This window comes from Vidua macroura, chromosome 1 (genome assembly GCF_024509145.1).
Source record: "Vidua macroura isolate BioBank_ID:100142 chromosome 1, ASM2450914v1, whole genome shotgun sequence".
Lineage (NCBI taxonomy): Eukaryota > Metazoa > Chordata > Aves > Passeriformes > Viduidae > Vidua > Vidua macroura.
Genome location: NC_071571.1, coordinates 151,938,392 through 151,960,520, shown reverse-complemented (window position 1 = coordinate 151,960,520; position 22,129 = coordinate 151,938,392). Strand labels below are relative to the sequence as shown.

General features: G+C 47.2%; 1 protein-coding gene across 4 annotated transcripts in view; it reads right to left on the bottom strand.

Moving 5' to 3' along the window:
- The window catches only part of ADGRB1 (adhesion G protein-coupled receptor B1), a 140,317-nt gene that overhangs the window by 34,549 nt on the left and 83,639 nt on the right, over nucleotides 1-22,129 (bottom strand). For all 4 annotated transcript variants that reach the window (XM_053981688.1, XM_053981695.1, XM_053981704.1 and 1 more), the window contains 4 exons: nucleotides 21,140-21,290; nucleotides 16,630-16,699; nucleotides 9,548-9,614; nucleotides 5,911-5,996 (listed from right to left, as the gene is read on the bottom strand). In XM_053981688.1, coding sequence (XP_053837663.1) covers nucleotides 5,911-5,996; nucleotides 9,548-9,614; nucleotides 16,630-16,699; nucleotides 21,140-21,290 — 374 coding nt within the window. The remainder of the gene's footprint in view (nucleotides 1-5,910; nucleotides 5,997-9,547; nucleotides 9,615-16,629; nucleotides 16,700-21,139; nucleotides 21,291-22,129) is intronic.

Here is a 22,129-nt window from a genome sequence, read left to right as displayed (position 1 = left end):
AAAAACAAACAAACAAAAAAAGAAGTGGAAAGAAAGAAAGAAAGAAAAGAAGTTGAAATTAGAGGAACTAACATGGCGTTACTGGTGGCTGTGGCCGAAACTTCAGCAGAAGAAACTACTCCACACTTGGAACATTTGAGCGTCATGCCGTAAAGGGGCACTGCCATCTGACTGCAATTAAAACCAAAAGACTGAAACAAAACAAAACACTTCGCTCATGAGCACAAACGTCGAAAGGAAAGGGAAAGAGAAGCCAAAAAGAAAGGAAGGAGAAAAGGGAGCCAACCAACCATACCCAGTTTGGGAAGAGAAATGAAAAGACAGGCAGGAATTAAAACTCTCCCATCTGTACCACTCCAGATGCGGGGAACGGGGGGAAATGGACAACTCAGATTTGTTGGTGCTGCTGGAGAGGGTGGAACTGTGTTGGTGAGAGTCTTGCCAGATTCAGGGTGTCTCTCTCTGGCACCCACGGAAGAGAAAGCAGTACTGCTCTCCCAGTCTCTACCTCCTTCTTTTCATTTGGGATTTTTGGTTTTTTGGGTTTTTTTTTTTTGGGGTTTTTTTTTGAGAAATTGCTCTTTTCCCTCCTGGCCTTTTTGCTCCAAAACAAAAAAGGTGGCAGGGTTGTGCAGTAGAAGGCAAGAAGTACGGCTGTGGGGGCTGTGCCTGCTTATCTTCTGTCCTAGAAGCAATGCAAGGGATAAGTCACTTATTTTCACTGAGTGGGACCTGGTGAGACCAGAGGCCACTCTTTGGTTTTTGGTCAGAGGCCACTTTTTGGTTTTTGGTTCCCTCCCTGATGAAGGATGGGACTCTTTTATGTCCTGAAGTTAATCCTGAGCTTGGGTGTTTCCTCAGCCCCCTAAGCTGCCCTGAAAGGAACCCGACTGGCTGACTGCTTCTGAGACATTCCTTCTCTCACATCCTTTTCTGGAGCCAAAAACATCTTCGGGATGAACCCCGAGAATTATTCCCACCTGCTGCTCCCACTTTGTCTGGATGGGACCAACCACAGGAACAGCCCACTGAGGGCTGCTGGTATGAGGGGATCTGCTAAAGCACATCCTTGGGATTTTTAGCAGCTGATGTGTGGGAACCACCCCCCTCCATTCAGCTCCTCTTCAGGAGCCCAGAAGCCACGTTAGCTTGGCACTGGCCCTGTTTCTTCCCAGAATTTACTGGTTGTGTGCTCTCCCTGGTCTGCACAGATCCACACCCACGTCAGATCTGGTTGGAAAATGGGAAGAAGTCTGCAAAACATCCCCCAGACCTTCCTGCTGTGCCTGGCATCAGAGAAGACATGAAATCACTGCCAGAGGACTGCACAGGGTCTGTCATCCCTGGGTGCGGTGGGGATGCTGCTGAGAGGGGTTTGCCCCAACCTAGGAGGGGTTTTAGGGCCCTGCCCTGCCTGGGAGCGAGATCAGGTGACTCCACAGAGCATTTCTTAGCTTTGGTGGCTCTCTGTTCAGTCTCACTGCAAAAAGACATCCTGATGAGCACCAACACAGCAGCAGCAGTGGGCCCAGTGGCCCCCTTTCAAGTGGCTATTGATTGGTCTTTTCATTAATTACAGTGACATAAATCATCATTCCCATCCAGAATAATGACTAAGGCATCCCACAGAAGCTTTCAGACACAGAGGAAATTAGCTCCTGTGTCCACAGATAAATATCTTCCAGGAAGGATGGTGTCAATCCTGTGAGGACAATGGCTGAATCAAAGATAAAGTGGGTCTGGAGAGGCATTAGGTGCACGACCCTTAAACAATTAAAAAAAAAAAAAATACGACAGCTTATCCCCAAATCTATAAGCCACAAAGAACAGATAAGCAGAGAGACAGAGAGAGGCAGAGATAGGCAGCAAAAAGAAAAAAAGTAGATTGACTTGAGGAATTTGATGGGAAACTGTACCAGAAAAAAGATGAATGACACTGAATCACAGACAACTGGCCAAAAGACCACTGTAAACACACAGCTGTAGCTGCTGTTGGGTGTGTTTATGCAGAAAGTTGCAAGCAGTGGGCACAGATGTGGGTACATTTATCTCCTAATTCCTTCTGGTTGGGGGCATGAGGTTGTTAATAAACTGAATTTCCGTAGCAGGTTTAGATTGGCGCCTGTGCATATGAAAGGGAAGCTAATTAAATAATCACAGTGAATAATGCCTTCATTTAATTTAGCTTCTTCTGCTTCCTAAACACCCACAAACAGCTCATGGGCTCATCTGGTGTGTTCACTGGAGCCTGGACTTTGCTACCTTTTATTGAGCAGGGCTTTCCACCATCCACAGCCCGAAGAGCAGGAGCACTGCTTCCAACAGGAACCATTCCCAGAGAAAGGGCAATCCCAACCCCTTCCTGCCTCAGTGGAGTTATCACCTTCCTACTCACTCTCTCCCCTCTGTGCTCTGACAGCCCAGCTCTGTTCCACCCCATCAGGACACCTGCACAGAGATTGTTTCACACCAGGTTTCGGGGCAAACTCCTCTTGGGTGGTTTCTGTGATCAATAGAGATAAAAGAAGAGATTCTCTAAGGGGGGACAGGAGGTTCTCCTGTCTCTCCTCAGGACTGGCAGAGGAAGCCCAGAGAGATTAAACTCAGCTAAAATTAGCCCTGGTGAATATCCCCGATGGTTTCATTCTTCCTCCCTGCCTGGGTGAGCAAACAAATGTGGAATAAATGCTGGCTGAATACATTTGAAATTAATTTTAAAGGCTCCTGACATGAAAACATTCATTTGTTGGTAGTAATCCCTTCAAGAGAGCTCAAACACTGGTGGTGGAGTTGGCCAACAAGAGACTGTTTTCTGGGATGATTTTCTCCATTCCCAGAAAGATTTTGGCTTTTCTCCAGCTCTCCAGGTATTCACACCCCCTTCTCTACAGCATGGTTTTGTGATCCACCTATAAAATCACTGGCACTAGAAAATCTGCATTTTCTGACAGATGTGACAACAATAATCACAGCTACTTCCACTGCTAAGTACAGGGCAGATTTCTTGTGTCTCAGGTATTGTGAATTTGTGACAACCAATCTGTGGAGTGTGTGCTGGGCTCCTCTTAACATCCAACAGCTCTTTTTTTTCCCTATTTTTGGGGGAATTTTTTTCCTCCACCCTTTTTAAAATTTGTTTTTGCAACACTGAACCATACTTCTTGCCTCTGCTAAAGGAAACACAACGTTTCTTTAGACCATCTCCTCAGGTCCAAACATCTCCAAGGCCATTACTCGTTCTGATTTTCTTCAGATCTACCTTCCAACACGGTTCCCAAGCCCAGGCCAGAAGCACAGAACTAAAGGGAAAGGGGCACCAGGGCTCTCAAAAGTGCTCCCACACTCTCAGCAGGGGCACTTGGGAAGGGAGAACAAAACCACTGAGCACAGATAAGGCTAAAAAGTGCTGCACACACACACACGGACACGAAAGAAGGGGGGGAAAAGAGAAAAGAAAGAAAAAACAAAGAACATCAGAAAAATGACTTTTTTGGTTTTGTTTTTGGTTTTTTTGTTTTGTTTTTTTTTGTTTTGTTGCCTCACAGGTTTTGTTTTTAAAGCCCAACTCTGAGTGTGATCAATAACCAGCTGCTGTGTATTAAATAAGGTCACTCCGTGTGCAGTTTGGATTAGAGAGGGAGGGACTGAGAGGCAGCAACTCGCTGCTTTGCTAATCCAATAAACCATTTATTGCAGCGCTGACTTTCAAGTGCAATTACCCTGCTCCAGACCCTGCCTTGCAGCCTGGGTGGTTTTTTTGAGTTCTCTCTTTGTCACGAAGGCATCATGCAAAATGAAGCACTTGCTTGTTAGCAGTTGCTTGAAGCAATGAACCAAGGTAACTTCTTCACGTATTTTTCAACCCAGCAGCAGCTGGTATCTCTGATCACCCAAAACTCCTCTTGTTTTATGGCCATGGCACTGCTCAGGCACCGAAATTCCCCTTTGCTGCACCCAGGGAGCCCAAGGTTTGGTTTTGTCAACGCTGCTGGTAAACCCTGAGCCTAAACAGGTCCCTGTGTTTTTTTCAAGATCATTAAGGTTGGAAAAGACCTCCAAGATTGAGTCCAACCTTTGACCAAACCCCTCCATGGCCATTAAACTCTATCACAAAGTCCCAGGTCCACTCGTTTCTGGAGCACTTCCCAGGGATGGTGACTCCACCACTTCCCTGGGCAGCCTGTTCCAAAGCCTGATCATCCTTTCAGGGATGAAATTTTTCCAGATATCCAACCTGGACCTCCCCTGGTGCAGCTGGAGACCATTTCCCTTTGTCCTGTCACTTGTTACCTGGGAGTAGATTCCAGCCCTCACCACACCACTCCCTATTTCAGGGAGCTGTAGAGAGTGATGAGGTCTCACCTGAGCCTCCTTTTCTCCAGGCTAAGCATCCTCAGCTGCCTCAGCTGCTCCTGGTGCTCCAGACCCTTCCCCAGCTCTGTTCCCTTCTCTGGACATGCTCCAGCCCCTCAAGGTCTTTCCTGGAGTGAAGGGCCCAAAACCAAACACAGGATTTGAGGTGCTGGATAAGATTTTGCCTCTACCCTGGGTTTTGCTTCCACCACTCAATTAAAAACCACTCAATTAAAAACCACTTTCACCCCAACTACTCAATAGAGCAGTGTAAGAAATACTGAACCTCATCCATATTATCTACCCCTGCCCTCTGAGACTCAGTGGAGACCCTTTCTCCCTCCACTTTGACAGGCAGGATATATCCATGCATCCTGTGTTTTCTCCACCAGCCTCCAAAGGTTTCAAACTCTGCCTCCATGCAGAGGAACCAGAACAGCTTTTGCTCTCCTCATTTCTTTGTGAACAGCTTCTTCCTTCCAGAACACAGCTGTTACCCACAGTGATAAATCAAATTCCTGCAGTGGACAATTGGGAGCACAGATCCCTGCCTTTCCCAGCAGCAGGTAAGGACAGAGCTTCTCTGTCTGCAACACAAAGCCAAAAAGGCAGGGGAAAGTAACACACATCTGACCTGGGCATCTGAGGACACTCAGCCTGCCATTTCTGTCCCTTGCTCAGAGTAGAGCACAGCTCAGGGATAAAACCTGAGCAAACTGCAGGCTCGTTCCTAGAAATGGAGAGGAGAGGGGCTCTCATCCTGCTGGGGGTGTTGGCAATGTCAAAATAGCCACTGCCAAAAGTTTGGGAGTAACCCAAGAGAGAGCTGTACCCGGGAGCTGCTGCCCAGGGCAAAGCCCTGGGAGACACCAGGGTGGGGAGAAATGTGGAGTCAACTCTTGGATTTACACTCCAAAGGAAACCAGGTAACACAAACCCTCTGGATTCAGGAATGGAGGCTGTGGAGAAGATAAAAGAACCTCAGGAGGCAGCAGAACTTTTTCTCGCAGCAGAGGTTCTTAACTCACCTCTCCTGCTGCATCCATCTGCTGCTCTGTTCTCTGCCAGGCCTCCAGAACCCATTCCCTTCCATCACACACCTCTGCTCTTCCTGAGACACCTGCCAGCCTTCAGACACGACCCCTCTGTCACCCAGCTCGTGCCACGTGCCACACTCGGCAGTGCTGAGTCTCTCTCTGCTGTCTCCAGGAGTTAGTGACAAAAGCCACCTTGCTCTCCCTCATTTCTGGGAGGATGTACCAGCCTTGGCTGAAGCCATTTTAACAAAGAGATGAACTTTTATCCTTCCTCCACAGCAACACAGGGCTGTTTCTTGGATTTCTGTGTCCTGCTGCACTGAATGACAGTGCAAAGACATTAAATCAAATGTGTTTTTTTCTTTCCTTTTGTTTAAATCTGTTTTTTTTTTTTTTTTTTTTTTTTTTTTTTTGCATCCACAGTCTCTTTTTTCACCCCTTGCCTGGTTATTGATCACAACCTTGGGTATTTTTGGGTTTTATTTTCACTCTTTTACTTAGATGTATTGATAAGGCATACCCTGCCCGTTCCTTCAGTTTCTTATCTGTTATTCCATCTTTGGATACAAGTTTGTTAAAAACCAGAATGCCAATAACCATGTTCACCTGTCAAAAGAGAAACAACACACAAGTTTTTTTTCTCAAGGGGGTCAGGTCAAGCTCAGTAACACAGAAGGGTTTCTCCCAAAGCCAAGTCACACTTCTGCAGGCCACGACCCCTTGTGTCCCCTGTCCCCCACTGTCCCACCTCCCCTGGCCGTGCATCAGTGAGCTCAGGGCAGTAGAATGCAGCTGGCAGCAGATTGAGGAGGTTGGAGAATTATTAAGATTGGAAAAGACCCCCAAGATCATCAAGTCCAACCCTCAACCAGGGTTGAAGCAGGAGAGACTGGGAATTTCCCAGATTGCTGCAGGGCTGTTTGAACCCCAACACTGCCTGAGGTTCATCAAGGCAAACTCCAGGCACAGCAACAAATTTTTGGGCTAATCTGGAGTCAGAAGCAGCATTAAGAGAATGCAGACAACGTGCCACAGTTCTTTCCTGGTGAAATACCACTACTGCTCTCAAAATAAGAGGTGGAGGGGCACTGGAGCAAGTAGAAACATCATCTGCTCTGGTGGGATGTCTTGGGAGATACTGCAGATGGCAGAGCACAGAGAATTCCCCCAAAATCAGCGGGCAATACAATTCCATGCAGTCCGTTTTCCTCAGGGTGAGAGCAGGGATGCCTGTGTCCATCAGACACAAAAATGCACAGTGAAACACAGGCTGGACAGAGCTGAGATCCTGCAGAGTGACCCCAAACTCCTCGCTGTGCCTTTCCAACTGCATCCACTGCTGCCAGCTGCATCCGCTTTACAAACCCCATCCGAACCTCGGCAACACGTTAGTGACACGCCAGCCCCACCCCTGCGTGGAGGTCATGATGGTGGAAAAAGGAGACATTCTCCTGGCTTTGCTGTCAGTGGAACAGCTGCTGGTGGTAGAAACATGTGGTCGATGCTGTTTTTTTGCATGTGGGGCTTTCAGGGAAATATTTTAAGGCCAAAATCAGAGATAATTTCACGTGGCTTTACATGTTTGTGACTTTAAGAGATCCCAAGAGTCACCTGACCCAAAGGAAAGGACCAAGCCTCTGCCTAATTGCCTAAATCATCCTCAAAACAATGATCAATCTTTCTGCTGGTTTCACCAGCTCACTGATGTGGAGCCCACAGCTGGGAATCCACGGAAAATCTCAGAAATTGCAGGTTTTTTTGTTTGCATCAGCTGCTGCATCAGAGGAGAGCTGAGACCATTTCGAGAGTTCACCATGGTATTGATTTAGAGAAACAACACTGGCAAGCCAGGCACAGTGACACCGCCAAGGATCAGCAGGAAATCAATGCCTGCTTATAAGCCTGGAAAGAGAGGGAGAGCTTTGAAATCACTGATCCTTCACTGTGGAGGATCCAAAAAGGTTTTTCCTTAAGGTGCAGCCAGGCAGGAGGAAAGGTGGGGTTGAAGTGTGGCTGGATCTCTCCTAGGGCTGGCCAAAGTGTGCATCCTCACTCCTAAGGAGCAGGGGAGACAACAAAGAGCAGTTCTGCACTGATTTTAATCAATCAATCAATCAATCAATCAATCAATCCAGTACATTGATCACCACGATCAACGTCCTGCTCTGATCCTGGCTCCACTTCTTTCCTAAGTCAGGGATACAACATGGATATTCTTCCAATAACATGCAGAGTAGTATACTTCTTTGTCTTTGAGGCAACTTCCAGAAGCAAAGCCCCACGTCTGAGATTCCTGGAGATAACCACGACCTGACCACTGCTGACCCTGTCCTCACTTCATTCCATGAGCCTCCCCCTGCCTTCAGCCTGCACACAGCTACCCCCAGGCTGCTCCACGTGAGCTGGGTGAGCAAAACTGCTTCCAACAGCTCTGTGTTTAAGGTAGATCAGGATTTTTAAGAGTAAAGGTCAAGCCTTTATCCTTCAAACCTGCAGCTGTTCAGTGTCAGTGGCCTGACTGTGAGTTATGAACATTGCTGAAGCTGCAAGCCAACCACCTTCAGAGTATTATCAACTTTTAGAGCTCATCTCTTTGCAGGTACACATTTATAAAAAGGCTTTCCATGCTTCTCCCTCTCCAAGCTCTTTGGTGTCTCCACCAGGGCAATATTCATTTGTCACTTTGGCCAGGAATGAGTCAGGGAGTCTAAACGAGGCGTGTGGCCTCTCTCTTGGTGATGATCAGGGCCAGACACCCCCAGAGATGATTCACCACTGCCAAATATCAGCTGTAGGAACCACCACTTGCCTGTGCTGACCCCTCTGTGGGGACATCTCATTTCCTCTGCTTGATGGTGAGGGAAATCTGAGCTGCCAAATGGAAGCAGGCTCCTGTGTTCTCCTCACATTTTAAAAGAGGAAAAAGAGAAAGATCACCTCCCTTGCTGTTGGCACAACAAAAGCGAGGTGGTTTGAGGCAGCAGAGTGACTCTGGGCACTACCAAAGCTTCCTCCCTCTGAATCACTGTGTCACAACCCCACAAAAAAGACCTCAACTCATACCAGTTTTGATTTCTTGCAGAGGAGGGGCCACTGCTGGCTTTTCTCTTTGTCACCGTGATGAAACGATGGCACCAAGGTGGTTTGATGTGCAGTGACAGCGCTGAGAATAGAGGCAGCCCGAGCTTTTGTGGAGTTATTCTCCTGTAAGCTCCTGCTGCGGGGCATTTCATCCCCCAGGCACTGCACGAAACAAAAGCCTGAACTGAAAAAGGAATTGTGAGTGTCAACAACCCCACTCCTGCGGGACTCTCCAGAGCCTCAGAGGGCATAAAGCTCCTCCACTGGATAAAACAGTGGGCTGGAGAAAAACTGCAGAAAGATGTGGGGGCTCAAATGTGGCTTTAAACCCATCTGAAATTGGTGAAGGAGGGATTTCCTGGAGGAGAAGCCATTCTCAGATTCTTTCAGCCCTAAGGTTTCTCATGGACAGTGAGGCCTCAGCAGCAGGGAAGGAATGTCACCTCGAGTGGCACCTTAAACTCAGATAATATCTGGGCAATGTTGGTGTTGGGGCTGTGCTGGAGCCAGGGGTGATGGGACAGAACAGACTCCCCATGCAGGAGCTGGAGTTTAGGAATGCCCACTTTAACCCTGCCATCTCTTTGAATTCAAAGCAAACGTGACATTTTTAGAGTCAGAAGGGATCCCCTCAGCATTGATTTGAATATTTCAATTTCACCTGCAAACAAGGAAATCTGCTCACACGCACTGGGCTGGGATGGACCAGGAATGAAAGCTGGGTGTGAGGGCACAGCCTGGTCTGAAAACCACCAGGAACAGCATTTTCTGAAGGAGACAATGTCAGAGTTTTCCACCATCATCCTGCACTTCCATCCAGATACAGCAAAACCAAGGTAAAGCATTAATCAGATGTTAGGGGGCTCCAGTGAGGAAGAGGGGGAAGGCTGAGCAACATTACATTTCAGAATCAACCCCATCCCAAACTGTTGGCTTTGCTCGTTATTCCTGAAGGAGGAAGCTTTTCAAAACACAAGTGGAAATAAAGAGGGGCATCCTTGGATTGAAAGAACAAGGAAATTGCTATAAGATATAGAGGAGAAAAAAAAAAAAATCTTTCAGACAAGCTTAAATACCAAAACGACAGCAGCCGCCGGTCCCACGAAGGCATAGAGGAGTCCTCCCTCTAATGACAGCCAGCAGCTGGAAAATGAAGAGAGAAGAGAAAGTGACCCAGTGGCAAATGTCCCCAACAGGCACATCTTGGCTTCTTCCCTTTGCCTGCCAGAGTTCAGCCTGGGAGGTGACACCCCACGGCAAAAAGTAGAAACAAAAAAAAAAAAAAATTCTCAGACTTTAAATCAAGCTAGTTTTGTTTCCCATCTCTCCTGAACTTGCATAAAGGCTCCTCTGCCTGGGGACCTGCCCGCAGGATGACATTTGACAGGGGAATTCATGCTCTGTTTCAGACCTGGTCCTGGAAGCAGCTGCAGCATTTGGCTGGCAAGATGATGCTCTTGTCCTGCTTACATGGGAGAAAGAGTGGAAATTTTCCTCTGCTCATTTGCTGGCTTGTGTGTCTTCCAGGGGTGCAGGACATTTCTTCCCTCCCTTTGAGACTGCCTCCATGGGGAAATTCAACAAGAAAGCAGCAAGGTGGGAATTCACAGCATTCCCTGAGTGGAATTTCTTATGGAATAAGCTGAATGTGAGGTGTGTGGTGCCTCTTCTGGAAACCAGCTCATCCCTTCTCCCTCACACCCACATAACCTGAGAGGGACATCTCCCTTCTGCACTGACCAGATGTGGAATTTGGGCTCCTGAACTGCCTGGTGCCTTCTCAAACAGAGGGAGATCTTGTTTCAGACCTGTTGGTTGAGGACCTGGAAGTGTGCAAGGCCAGGTTGGACGGGGCTTGGAGCAACCTGGGACAGTGGAAGGTGTCCCTGCCCATGGCAGGGAGTTGGAATGAGATGACCTTGAAGGTCCCTTCCAACCCAAATCATTTTCTGAGTTTCTGTTTTTCATGTTTGACCGTAAAGTCAGGAAGGAAACTCTTTTTCCCCCGTGAGTGACTGAGCCCTGTCAAAGGATGAGCAGAGCACTCGTGAAATCTCCATCCTTGGAGACATTCAAAAGCCACCTGGGCACAGCCCTGGGTCACCTGGAGGTGACCCTGCTTGAGCAGGTGACCATCCAACCTGGAGGTGACCCTGCTTGAGCAGGGGCTTGGACAAAAAAAACTCCTCAGGGTCTGTGACAGCCATGAACATTCACAACACCACTGGAGCTGAAATTCCCTTTTTTTTTTTTTTTTTTTTTTTTTTTTCTTGTGGGGAATCCAGCAATTCAGGGCATGGACACACAAATTAAGTGCTCCAGGGAAGGAGAGGATGGGAATTTAGAGTGTGTCAGCAGCCCTTGGGAAAGTTTGCACACTTTAACAGGGCAGAACCCTGGAGAAAATGTGGGATGGAGTAATCCTGTTTCAGCAGGAAACGACCGTGCACTCACCACTGGAGAAGAGCAGGAAACCACAATGGAGAGGGAACTTTCTCCAAGCTCTTAACTCAGCTCACCCTGCAGTAATTCACTTGCCCTGCCCTCAGCAAGATGCTTTCATCCTGCATCAGGAGCAAATTGATGTTCCCAGGGAAAAAAAAAGTCTTCCTGGAAACATTTCAGCTTTGTTGATCAGCTTCATATTTTTTTACATTAAATCTAAGTTGCAAAAAATGCCAATTTTTTTTTTCACCCCAAAACAAGGAACATTTCTGAAAAGGCAGCCTGAAAAATGGAAGTATTTCAAACTGAGAATTAAAAGTAGGATATTCTGGTTTTCTCCAAGGTCTGAATCTTGTTTATGTCTAAATTAAATCTGTAATGTGCTAATTTAATCAATTCTGATTTCTTCCTGATAGCAAGTTGCTCTGTCACAAGCTGTCTGAGCAACTGTAAAAATAAAATGCGTATCAGCTGAGGAGGGGGGGGAGTAAAAATGAAGCTCTGGAGCTCTGTAATGACTGGAGGTCTCCAAAATGCAAGAGGAGGGCTCCCAAATCCCAGTCCTTGTCCAAAGCTTTTCATCCAAAGCTCCATCCTGGTTTTTGAGATGTTTTTTCTCAGTGTCTCTTCCAACTGGTGGATCAGATGAAGAAATGTGACAGTCCTGCACTGCAATTAGTGATGAGGACTTGGTGCAAAGAGGGTTCTCATTCCTGCCGGGTCCCTGGCAGCCCCTGGTCCCCCGGGAGCATCAGGAATTTGTGAAGGTGAGTTCACACATCACCAAGCACCAGCCCTGATCCCTTCTGACTGCCTGACCTCCCTGCCACAGCACTTCATCAAAGCATTTCTGAGGCTGTCAGAGGTGCTGGCTGCCAGCAAGGGAAAGGAAAGGGTGAAGGGATATCCGAGAGACAGAACTGACAGCAAACCCCAGCCTAGTGGAGATGCTTTTAGCCTCGTGCCTATGAGGCACAGAAATATTTGCATTTTGCTAAGAGGTTCCCTCATACTTTCCAAATGATCTCTTCAGTGATTTTTAAAATAAAATTATCACTGGAAGGGAGGAAGTGAATGGTTTAACAATTCCTAAGCAGCGTTTCCTTGACTGACAGCAGCTCTTGTGTTCAGCACAAAAAAAAAAAACAAACCCTTTTTTGCAAACCATCTGATCTTTTTGTGACTCTTTTTGTGGCACAGATGGGAGGGAGGTGGTGGCTTTTGTCCTGGTCCTGGGAAGGGCTGGCTTCCACTGAGCCCTTTTTCACACTGTCCAGCCCAGCTCTCACCTCAATCCTGTGTAAGATTAGGCAGCACCAACAGAACATTTTGTAAAACTGAGATTACAGTCAGGAATCAGAGCTGGCCCACCAGTGTTTATCCAGAGATTAACCCAGGAGCTGCTGAGACACCTGTGGGTCACAAAAGCCCTGATGCAGTGACACTCCAGGACCCTGAGAAATTTGCTGTGTGCAGGCTGTGTTCTCAGAAAACTTCTGATGAGCTCTCTTGTGGGGAAGGATGTGAGTTCCCAGCGCCAGTGGCACAACCTCAATTATTCACTTCAAGCTTTAGGAGCTTGTTTGTGAAGCTTTAGAGGTCCAGAGGCAGTCCCTGGAGCACCAGCTAAAAGCAGAGTTATTATTCAGGCACTCAGCCTAATCTAAGGAGGTGATCAGTCCTTTAGACCTCTGGTACCCCTCAGACTTTCTTTGAGACTGGAAGAGGAGCCTCTACCCTGCCCCAGCATGCTCCAAACAACAGCAAAATGTCCTTTCCAATGCAGTTCAGACAAGAGAAAGGAAAAATCCCCTTGTTGGAATGTCCTGAGTAATAAAGGTTGAGAGAACGGCTGCTGGGAATCACCACTTACAGAACAACAGACACACTCCAAATCCTGCAGCACATATTCAATTTTTAATCTGAACCTCTCTCTCCCTCCTCAGCTCATGACTCAGTGCAGTCTGGCCAGCCAAACGGTAAATATTAAACATACTAAAAGCTCCCTAAACTTACCACAGGCTCTGATCTCTCTGCATTAGAGCTTGGAGACGCTGCCAAGCCTTTGATGGGACAATTCTTGGTGGGACAGACCCCGACAACTGCTGCTCACTCGTGTTTTCATTGTTAGAGAAAAGCTTCATCCCATGTACAATAAAAAAACCAGGACCAAACTGAGTGATATCCTCCTAAGGAGTCCTGGTGGAGTTTGTTCCAGTGTGGTTGGGCCACCTTTGGCACATCCTGAAGATCCAGCTGGACTGGCAGATCCAGCCTCAAGACACATCACACATTTCACACCCTGCCCCTTCCACCAGCTTTGCCCTGAGAGTCTTTAACATCAAGATTAATTCTGCAGTGCCTTCAACACTTGCAGCTGTCCCCAAAATGCCCTCATGACCATGTCCTGTAGTTGGATGTCAGGTTTTTTTTTTTTTTTTTTACCACTGTGTCATGGAAAAAACAAAAAAACCTGCTGTTGAGTGTTAAATTCTATGCTCACCTAATTATCAGAGCCCTGCTTTGACTTCATGTCCACCACAGGAGCTCATGCACTGCTCTTGGGACCAGAAATTGTGGGGTTGGAAGATGCTTTAAAAGGCTCTGTGTGGTTTTTAAAAGTCCCTTGTGGTTTATCTTGTCAGCTCTTGTCCCCTCCTTCTCAGGGAGGAATGTGCTGTGATCAAAGCTTTTCATTTCCTTCTGCAAGCTGGAAATATTGGGCCTTGAAAGTCTGCAGTGCCCACCTGAAATGCCCCATGAGTGCCCACTGGAGACAAAACTGGGCTGAAAGGACCTTCAAGATCACCTGGTTCCAACCCCCTGCCACGGACAGGGACACCTTCCACTATCCCAGGTTGCTCCAAACCCTGTCCAAGCTGGCCTTGGACACTTCCAGGGATGGGGCAGCCACAGCTTCTCCAGGCACCCTCCCTCTCAGGGTGGGTTCCAGGGCCTCCCCCCCCTCACAGGGAACAATTTCTTCCCAATATCCAAGCTAAACCTCAAGTTTTGGGGTTCAGCTCTGAAATTGCTGCTGTGCAGTGCTGACTTTGCTCTGGAGGAGAGGAAAAACCAAGGGCCTCCCCACACAGCAGTGCAACAGAGCTTTTAAGCCTTTTTGAGCGGGAAGAGAGGGCGAAGTGTGAATGCACTCCAGTCTGTCGGGGCGCCTTGCCCGGCTGGGCCCACAGCAATATTTGTTCCGTGTTTTAAAATGCACAAAAGTGTGAATGCAACTCTCATGACAGAGATGCTCCATTTTATTCAGCATCAGGGCTCGTGAACCCACCGCTCAGTGCAAGAGAGCTCTGTTTAACTCTGGCTCTTGGTAAAGCCGATTCCAGCAGGAATTCAGAGAACCATGGAGTGGTTTGGGTTGGAAGAGACCTCAAAGATTGTCTTGTCCAATCTCCCTGTCATGGGCAGGGACATCTTCCACTATCCCAGGTTGCTCCAGGCTCTCTCCAAGCTGGCCTTGGACACTTCCAGGGTTGGGGCAGCCACAGTTTCTCTGGGCAACCTGTGCCAGGGCCTCAGCACCCTCAGAGGGAAGAATTTCTTCCCAATATCCAATCTAAATCTATCCTCCTTCAGCTCAAAGCCATTTTCCCTTGTTCTGTCACTACATGCCCTTGGAAAAAGTCCCTCTCCAGCCTCCTTGTATGTCTTTTAGGTACTGGAAGGTACCAAAGTGTGGAATTACAACAGGATGGCAGCGTTGGGGATGTCTGATGGGATCTCTGAGCTTGAGAGGAACTGTTGTTCTTCTCATGACTTCGGTGGGACTCACCAGCTTCACCCCGCATTGGGAAATGTGGAAAGGAGGCACAGGAGGGACCACAGAACCATGGAATACCCCAGAAAAGGACCCACAAGGATCATTGAAAGCAAACTCATCAAACTGGACTTGCTGGGGTGTGAAAGCTCCACCACCACAATTCTGGTGACAAACATCCTGACAGCAGAGCTGGGAGCACGGGATCCCCTTCCATCCCCTGGCTGGATATCCAGCCCTTGGATGCAAGGAGTGACAGAGTCTTTAGGGCTGAAAGGAGTCAGAGCATTGGCAGCAAAAGGAGGAGAGCTGGAGTGACCAGGCAACCCCTGGGAACGCTGGAGAGTCAGCACAGCCTCTTGGACACCTCACCCTGTGCCAACAGGAGAGCAAAGCAGGAGCCCAGCAGGTTTTGTCTCATGCTGACACCCTCCTGGCTGCAGTTTGCAGGGTGGGAGATGCTGGCACAGTGGTCCAGCACAGAAAACAGGGAGTGCTTTCCTGCACATTCCTGCCTTCCCTGCCCAGGCACTTTGTGTGGTCAACGTTGACCAAAAAACCCTTTAACATTTTTGACAGAGCCACAAAGCTCGTTGCACCAATTCCCACCAGCCCATAAACAAAAAAAAAGAGAAGCAGAAATATCCAGGACCTCCCTCCCATCTCCCCCAGGCTTGTTCATTATTAATTATTCTCACGGATGTGCCTGGAGCAAAGTGCCAGAAGCAGCTGACCCAGGGAAAATCCAAAGGGAATTAATTTGGGATATTGGTGATGTTTCTGCAGAACAGGCCGTGTTTTGTCCTCTTCTGAGTCAGACAACAACCACTGGGTCCCTCTCCACCAGAACACATTGAAGGTGGGATGGCCAATGCATCCCGATGCCAGCACAGACTTCAGGAATTCTGTCTATGGATTTGTACTTGAGAAATCCACAATCCTGAGCCCTCTGCCTTACACGAATTCAGGTTGCAAAGCAAACAGAAAGCGCTGCTGTGCTGCTTTAATACTCCCCTGCAATTAAAATGCAAACCCTGGACCATTTGGCCGTGGGTGTGCAGGATGTGGTGGGAATTGAGGGAGAGCAGGAGGTTCCACATGACATTTCCTCAGTGGGACGAGCGGAGCCTCATCTGCTGCCGGCCACATCAACAGCTCCAGTCCCAAACATTGCCCGTGTGGGCTGCAAATCCCTGCCCAGGAAGACTCTGGAAAATGATGGGATGAAGTAGGGAAGAGCCTGACTTGTTGTTACATAAAATATTATCCCTGAACTGTCACTATCCATGAAATTTCTAAGGTTTTTCACAACAGAGGGAGAAAATATTTTCTCTTTTTTCCTTTTTCATTTAAAGTCGTACCAATGCTCAGCTCTGAGTGATGCATTTTTTACCTCTTTCATTGTTTCTTTTCTGTTTTCCTTCCCCCATTATGAGCACATAAATGCTTCCTAAAGACAAAATCTGTCAAATTTGCAAAAGAGGCAAACACAGGCTGCTGTCAAAATCTTGGTTTGCACAAGTCAGGCTCATTCTGAAGCCTAAAACTGAGCTGAGCGATTTTGAAAATGTGGGGCCAATCAAGCACAAAAATGGATTTAGAAAAAAAGCTGGTTTTAATTTTTAAACATCCTAAACTTTAAATATTCCACATTTTTCCCCTTAAAAAATACATTAAAAAGCTCTAAGTAAAAGGTATTTAGATCAAAGTGATGTCACAAATACAACAGTTAAAACTAATTAGTTCCTATGAACTTGTTCTTAAAGGAACAAGCTTTGTCAGCTTGGTCAGATGATGGATTGAGGAGGCAGGGATGCAGGAATTGTCCTGCATGTGGAAATTTAGCTTCCAGACTGCCTCCCGTGGGTCAGTGGCTGGGTTTTGACAAAAAGGATGGAGGATAAAACAAGGGGAAAAAATGAATCCTTTACTCACTAGTTCACGGTGCCGTATCCCTTGGCTTTAGTAAATCCCACAGAAATGGCAACCACCAAGGCAGGGAGTCCTGTGGAAATGAAACAGGAGGAAATCAGTAATTTCATCACATGTGCAGCCCTTCTCCCACTCAATATTCCCCATTTTCCCCAGAGTTATTCCAGCACCATCCATTTCAGCCTGGCTCTGGGGCAGAGACTGAGCTCAGGACCCTCAGAACTAAAAGCAAGAACTTTAATTACCTCTGTTATTTAAATAAATACCATGAGCTGCAATCAGCTCCTGCCCTGCTGTGGTCTCAACAGTTGGGGGGGGGGGGGGGGATTTCAGTAGATTCAGATGCATAAAATTGATTTATTTTATTCTTAGGGTCTTCATGGTGTCTCTGAAGTTGGAATATTCAGCCACAACCCAACTCCAACAGCCCAAAGATTAAGAACTTTGCACTCAGTGTAGGATGCACAACCTAGGTTCAAACGTGCCCCAAATGAGACAGAAAAGGAAATTAAAACAGAGTTTCCCTATCCCAAACAGGTCCCCCAAGATCTGTAATGGAGCAGATTTCTCTGAACAACAATGAGAAAGAGTTTCAGGTCTCTTCCAGGATCTATGAAGGTTCAAAGTCCAGCTCTCCCCTTTCCCTAAAGAAATGTCTGGAGATCAGCTCATAACATCGGGTTCTTCAGCCCTGGAGGTCTCCACGTGGCTTTTTATAGCCCTCCTCCCTGTGGCAGGAGGAATTAAGCTGTCTCAACACTAAAGATGGGAAAATCCCATTAAGAATCAGCAGGATCAGTGGCCAGCTGGGATTAGTGCCCCTTGACAAGGCCCTAATTCGTGAGCTGTGGAGGTCACGGCAGGTGACTGCAGGAGATCCAAGGAATGTGCAGGCACAGCTTCCAAACAACATTCCTCTGGGAAGGGGGTCCCTCAGCAACACAAATCATTCCAAGGCTGATTAACAGTGAGGCTCTGCAGCAGCTGGGAGCCACAGGGCCAAGCTGGCTGGAATATGGAGCACCCTGAGGGTTTTCCTGAAGGGAAGTGCTTCTCTTCCCATGTGAGATCTCCAGGCACAGGTCACGTTTCAACAGTCCAAACCCAACATGCAGTGGTTTAAAACGTGTCTCTTTTAATATTCATTTTCCTTTCCTTTCCTTTCCTTTCCTTTCCTTTCCTTTCCTTTCCTTTCCTTTCCTTTCCTTTCCTTTCCTTTCCTTTCCTTTCCTTTCCTTTCCTTTCCTTTCCTTTCCTTTCCTTTCCTTTCCTTTCCTTTCCTTTCCTTTCCTTTCCTTTCCATTCCTCTTTTTCTCATTTTTTTCCTCACCAACTCTCCCTTAGCCTCCTTCACACCTTATCTGGATAAATCCTGGCTGCTGCATTTCCTACTGTGCCATCAATACAGCATCCCATGGGAAGAAGCCACACAGGAAAGGACATTTTCAGGAACACAGTTTGGTGCAGGAAACCCTGGGAAAGAGGGAATTTGGCAAAGACTCCGCCAAAAATAGCAACTTGTTCTTCGCAAAGTGCTTCTCTCTGACGTGGTAATTATGCAGAAATCCAGAGTGGGGCTGTGAACTTGGCAGCTCCAGGGACTGGCTCATTCCAGAAGCCTCAGTTTGGGCTGGGAATGGGTCTGGACAAGGAACAGCTACTACAGGTGGCAGCTATGTCGTGGAAGTTAATCCAAAGAGCATCATAATGACAGGTGCAGCCCTGGGAGAGTTGTCAGTGGTCTAAGCAAAGTTAGATGGGATTAGATTGAAAAAATCCCCACCAAAAAACAGGTTTTAATCTAATTTTTTTTTATTATTATTATCAAGACATTTATTCCTAATCGGCCTGTTCCATACACCTGGTGTGGTACAGGCAGTGCCAGCAAGGCTTTTGGGGGCTTTCTGCACAAAGGGAATTTAACACTCACAATTCCAAGTAAAGCCATTCAAAACCTCTTTCAAAGAATTTTGTACTTCCAGGTCACAGGAGAATCAGGCCATGTGTTAATCATGTTCCACTACAGAAGATGTTTGCTAATAATTCCCAAGAGCCATTCTTGTTATAAACAGCCGAAGACCCACTCAGAGGCTGAGCTATGGCAGCATTAAAAATCCAGCTGTGGAAACTATAACAGGGTCATAAAAATCCTGACAAAAAATATTTCTTCTTTATTGGGGCTAAATATGATGACTGAGTTGTTCCCAGGGAACAATTTATCTGTCTGCTCTAAATCAAAGAATATCCTGAATTGGAAGGATCCACAAGGATCATCAAGTCCAGCTCCTGACCCTGCACAGGATCACCCAAAGAGTCACATCATGAACTTGGGAGCATTGTCCAAGCATGGACAAGAATCATTAATAATATTTATTACTAAGAATAATTTAAAAATTGAATTGCAAAGTTGCACATCCAAGAGGAGACAAAAGAAATATAAAATAATCCTCCCTGCTACTGACATTCTCTGCAGCTTCAATGAGCTACAGCTGAGAGCAGCTGAGAACTTGGCAAAGATGTCTCCAACGACGGCTTAGAGAAATGCAAATGTGCAAAGAGGGGAAAGGGGGGAGAACCAGCCCATGACAAAGTGAATTGCGCTAATTATTTCAGATTATGCTCTTTAAAACATATTTTCGGCTTCTTTCCTCTTACAAGTGCCATTAATCCCAGCTCTACAGCTGAAGTCTAGCAGGATGCTAAATATCCAAAATTCCCTTGCCGCCTTAATAGGCAAGAGTGTTCTTCATTTCTTGTCCTAACCTACTCCAAATGGTTATTATGCATCATTTATCAGCAGTGCATCCTAGCTCAGAGCTGACTACATTTTACTAGTGGTGCAAATTATGCTTCTACACATGTAGGGGGACTTTTTTTTTTGTTGTTTTTTTTTTTTTTTTTAATCTGCACAGACTACAAATGTGAATGTTGCTCATCCAAAATTCCCTTGGCTAACACGCCCATCTGTCCCAGCTTTTACAAATCGGGGGGGGGGGGGGGGAATCTCTTTTTATTACCTAGGAAAGCTATTAGTCTGTTACATTTGATATCCCTGATGTTGCTGGAGTCACCAAGGAGGTATAAACATATGCATGAGCACACCCAGGCTCCTGCAGCCTGTACGCTGCAGGTACTGTGGTTCTGCTCCTGCTAACATGCAAACCCTGGATTTTAATAACACAATTTATTCTCTATTGTAAGCAAAAGCTTAGGAGGGAAAACTTAAAGGGATGAAGGCGCTGCAATGAGGATGGCTCTTGATGTGCCAGAATAAATCACATCAGGGTGCTTGGTAAGCACCAGAAATCTCTTGCCTGGGGTGAATTGTGAGACTTCAGTAGTAAAATGAGGCATTAATAGAGCTCAGCCACACTCCTTTCTTTCCTTTGCCTCCTCACTTCTCAGCAACTTTTTGTGCCGCTGCTCCTTTCAAACACACCCTTGTTATCGCTTTGAAAGCCCAGGTTTATGGGTTTGTATTTGTTTTCTACTACAGAATGCATCATTTAAGGCTAATAAATTAAACATACGGCAGAGGCAGAGGGAGAAAAATTAGTTACAAGCATCTGCAGCAGTCTCGCAGTTTATTTGTCTCCAAAAGGCGCTGCTGCCATGGAGACAGGATTTCAGAGTTTGCTTCACACCAGGTTGCTCTGCAGAATCTTAGAACCATAAAATCATTAAGGTTGAAAAGACCTCGAGTCCAACCAGGTCCACTACTGAAGCATGACCCTAAATGTCACTTTCTTCATGGGTTTTTGAGTGCTTCCAGGGATGGTGATTCCACCACTTCCCTGGGAAGCCTGTTCCAGTGCTTCGCCATCCTTTCAGTGATGAAATTTTCCCTCATATACCATATAAATGTCCCCTGGTGCAACTGAAGCTGCTTCCTCTTGCTCTATTACTTTTACCTAGGAGCAGAGCCTCGCCCCCTCTGGCTGCACCCTCCTGTCAGGGAGCTGTGCAGAGTCAGAAGGTCCCTTCTGAGCCTCCTTTTCTCCAGGCTGAGCCCCTGCAGCTCCCTCAACCACCCCTGGTGCTCCAGACCCTTCCCCAGCTCCACTGCCATCTCTGGACACTTCCCAGCACCTCAATGTTTTTCTTGTAGGAAGGAGTCCAAAACAGACCCCACAACTGGAGGTGTGGCCTCAGCAGTGCCCAGCACAGAGGGACAATCCCTGCCCTGGTCCTGCTGATCCAGGCCAGGATTCCCCTGGCTGGTATCATGTCCCAACAGAACACATCCAACACGGAGGGAGACAGAGAGAGAAAAGTAGAAAGCAAGAAACAGACTCAACCCCAGGAGAAACCACTCCCGGAGCACCCTCTGAAACTTGAATTCGACTCCTCTATTTTCAGGTGCACCGGACAGGAGGTTCAACTTATGGATCTCTATTTTTAACCATTTCAGCCCTTCTTGAAACCCCTGGAAGGGTTCCAAGCACCCTCTGCCAAGCCTCCTGAGGAGCACCAGCCTCTCCTGCAGCCTGCTCCGCAGCCCCCGGATCCTCACCCCATCCGAGACACAAGAAGCGCTTGCGGATGATGCGGTTCCGTAACCGGCCCGTCACGGCCATGTAGGACTGCCAGGCCTCGGTCAGCACCCAGCAGAAAGAGGAGAGGAAGAAGAAGTGCAAGAAAGCCGCCACCAGTGTGCAGATCACCTGGAGAGAGGAGGAAAGGAGGACATGTGAGAGGAGCGGCAGGCGGAGAGAGCAGCAGGGAGCAGAGAGGAGGAAGGTGCGGGGAGACGCTTCCAAACCAGGCTCTGGAAGGAAAAGTCATGGAGATCAGGACATGGAAATACCGTTTAAGAGGGGGAAGGCTCCTCCACAAGCTTTGACTTAGCAAAGACCAAAGCTTTAAATTGAGGTACTACGTGGAAATCATCTGCTCTTAAGCATGTGCTTTAGGACAAGGCCATGGTTAACACTTTAGAAGAATTGTGGAATTATAGAATTGTTTGAATGGGGAGGGATCTTAAAGATCATTTAATTACAACCTCCCCAAAACAGGCAAGGACACCTTCCACTAGAAGTCTGAGCACACATCCCATCCTGGTGCTTTCCTGGCTTCAGCAGGATATATTTAATTTCCAAAACATCCAAACTATTGCCATGATCCTTACAAGGCAGAGGGGGATGGAGTAGTTAGTAAATAGTGCAGGTTTGCAAAGCACCACACCCCTGGCAGCCCAGGCATGGAAATGAAATCCGAGGAAGGTAATTTGGATGGTGCCCCTGCCAGAAAACCAGGGCTGAGTGAAAGAGTTAAGTCGTGAGATCTGGGTGAAACCACGGCTGCCAGGGGCTGGGAAAGGACTGCAAACATGAAGGCACAGTTGTCCAAGAGCACATAACTACCAGCAGACAGGAGGAAAAAAAAAAAAAAAACCAAAAAAACAAAACCCTAGATTAGAAAGAATTTCATAATGGCGAGCTCTACTACTTGGTGGGGAAGTCTCACAAGGGAAATGCAGGCAGCTTAAGCCATTTAAAATTAA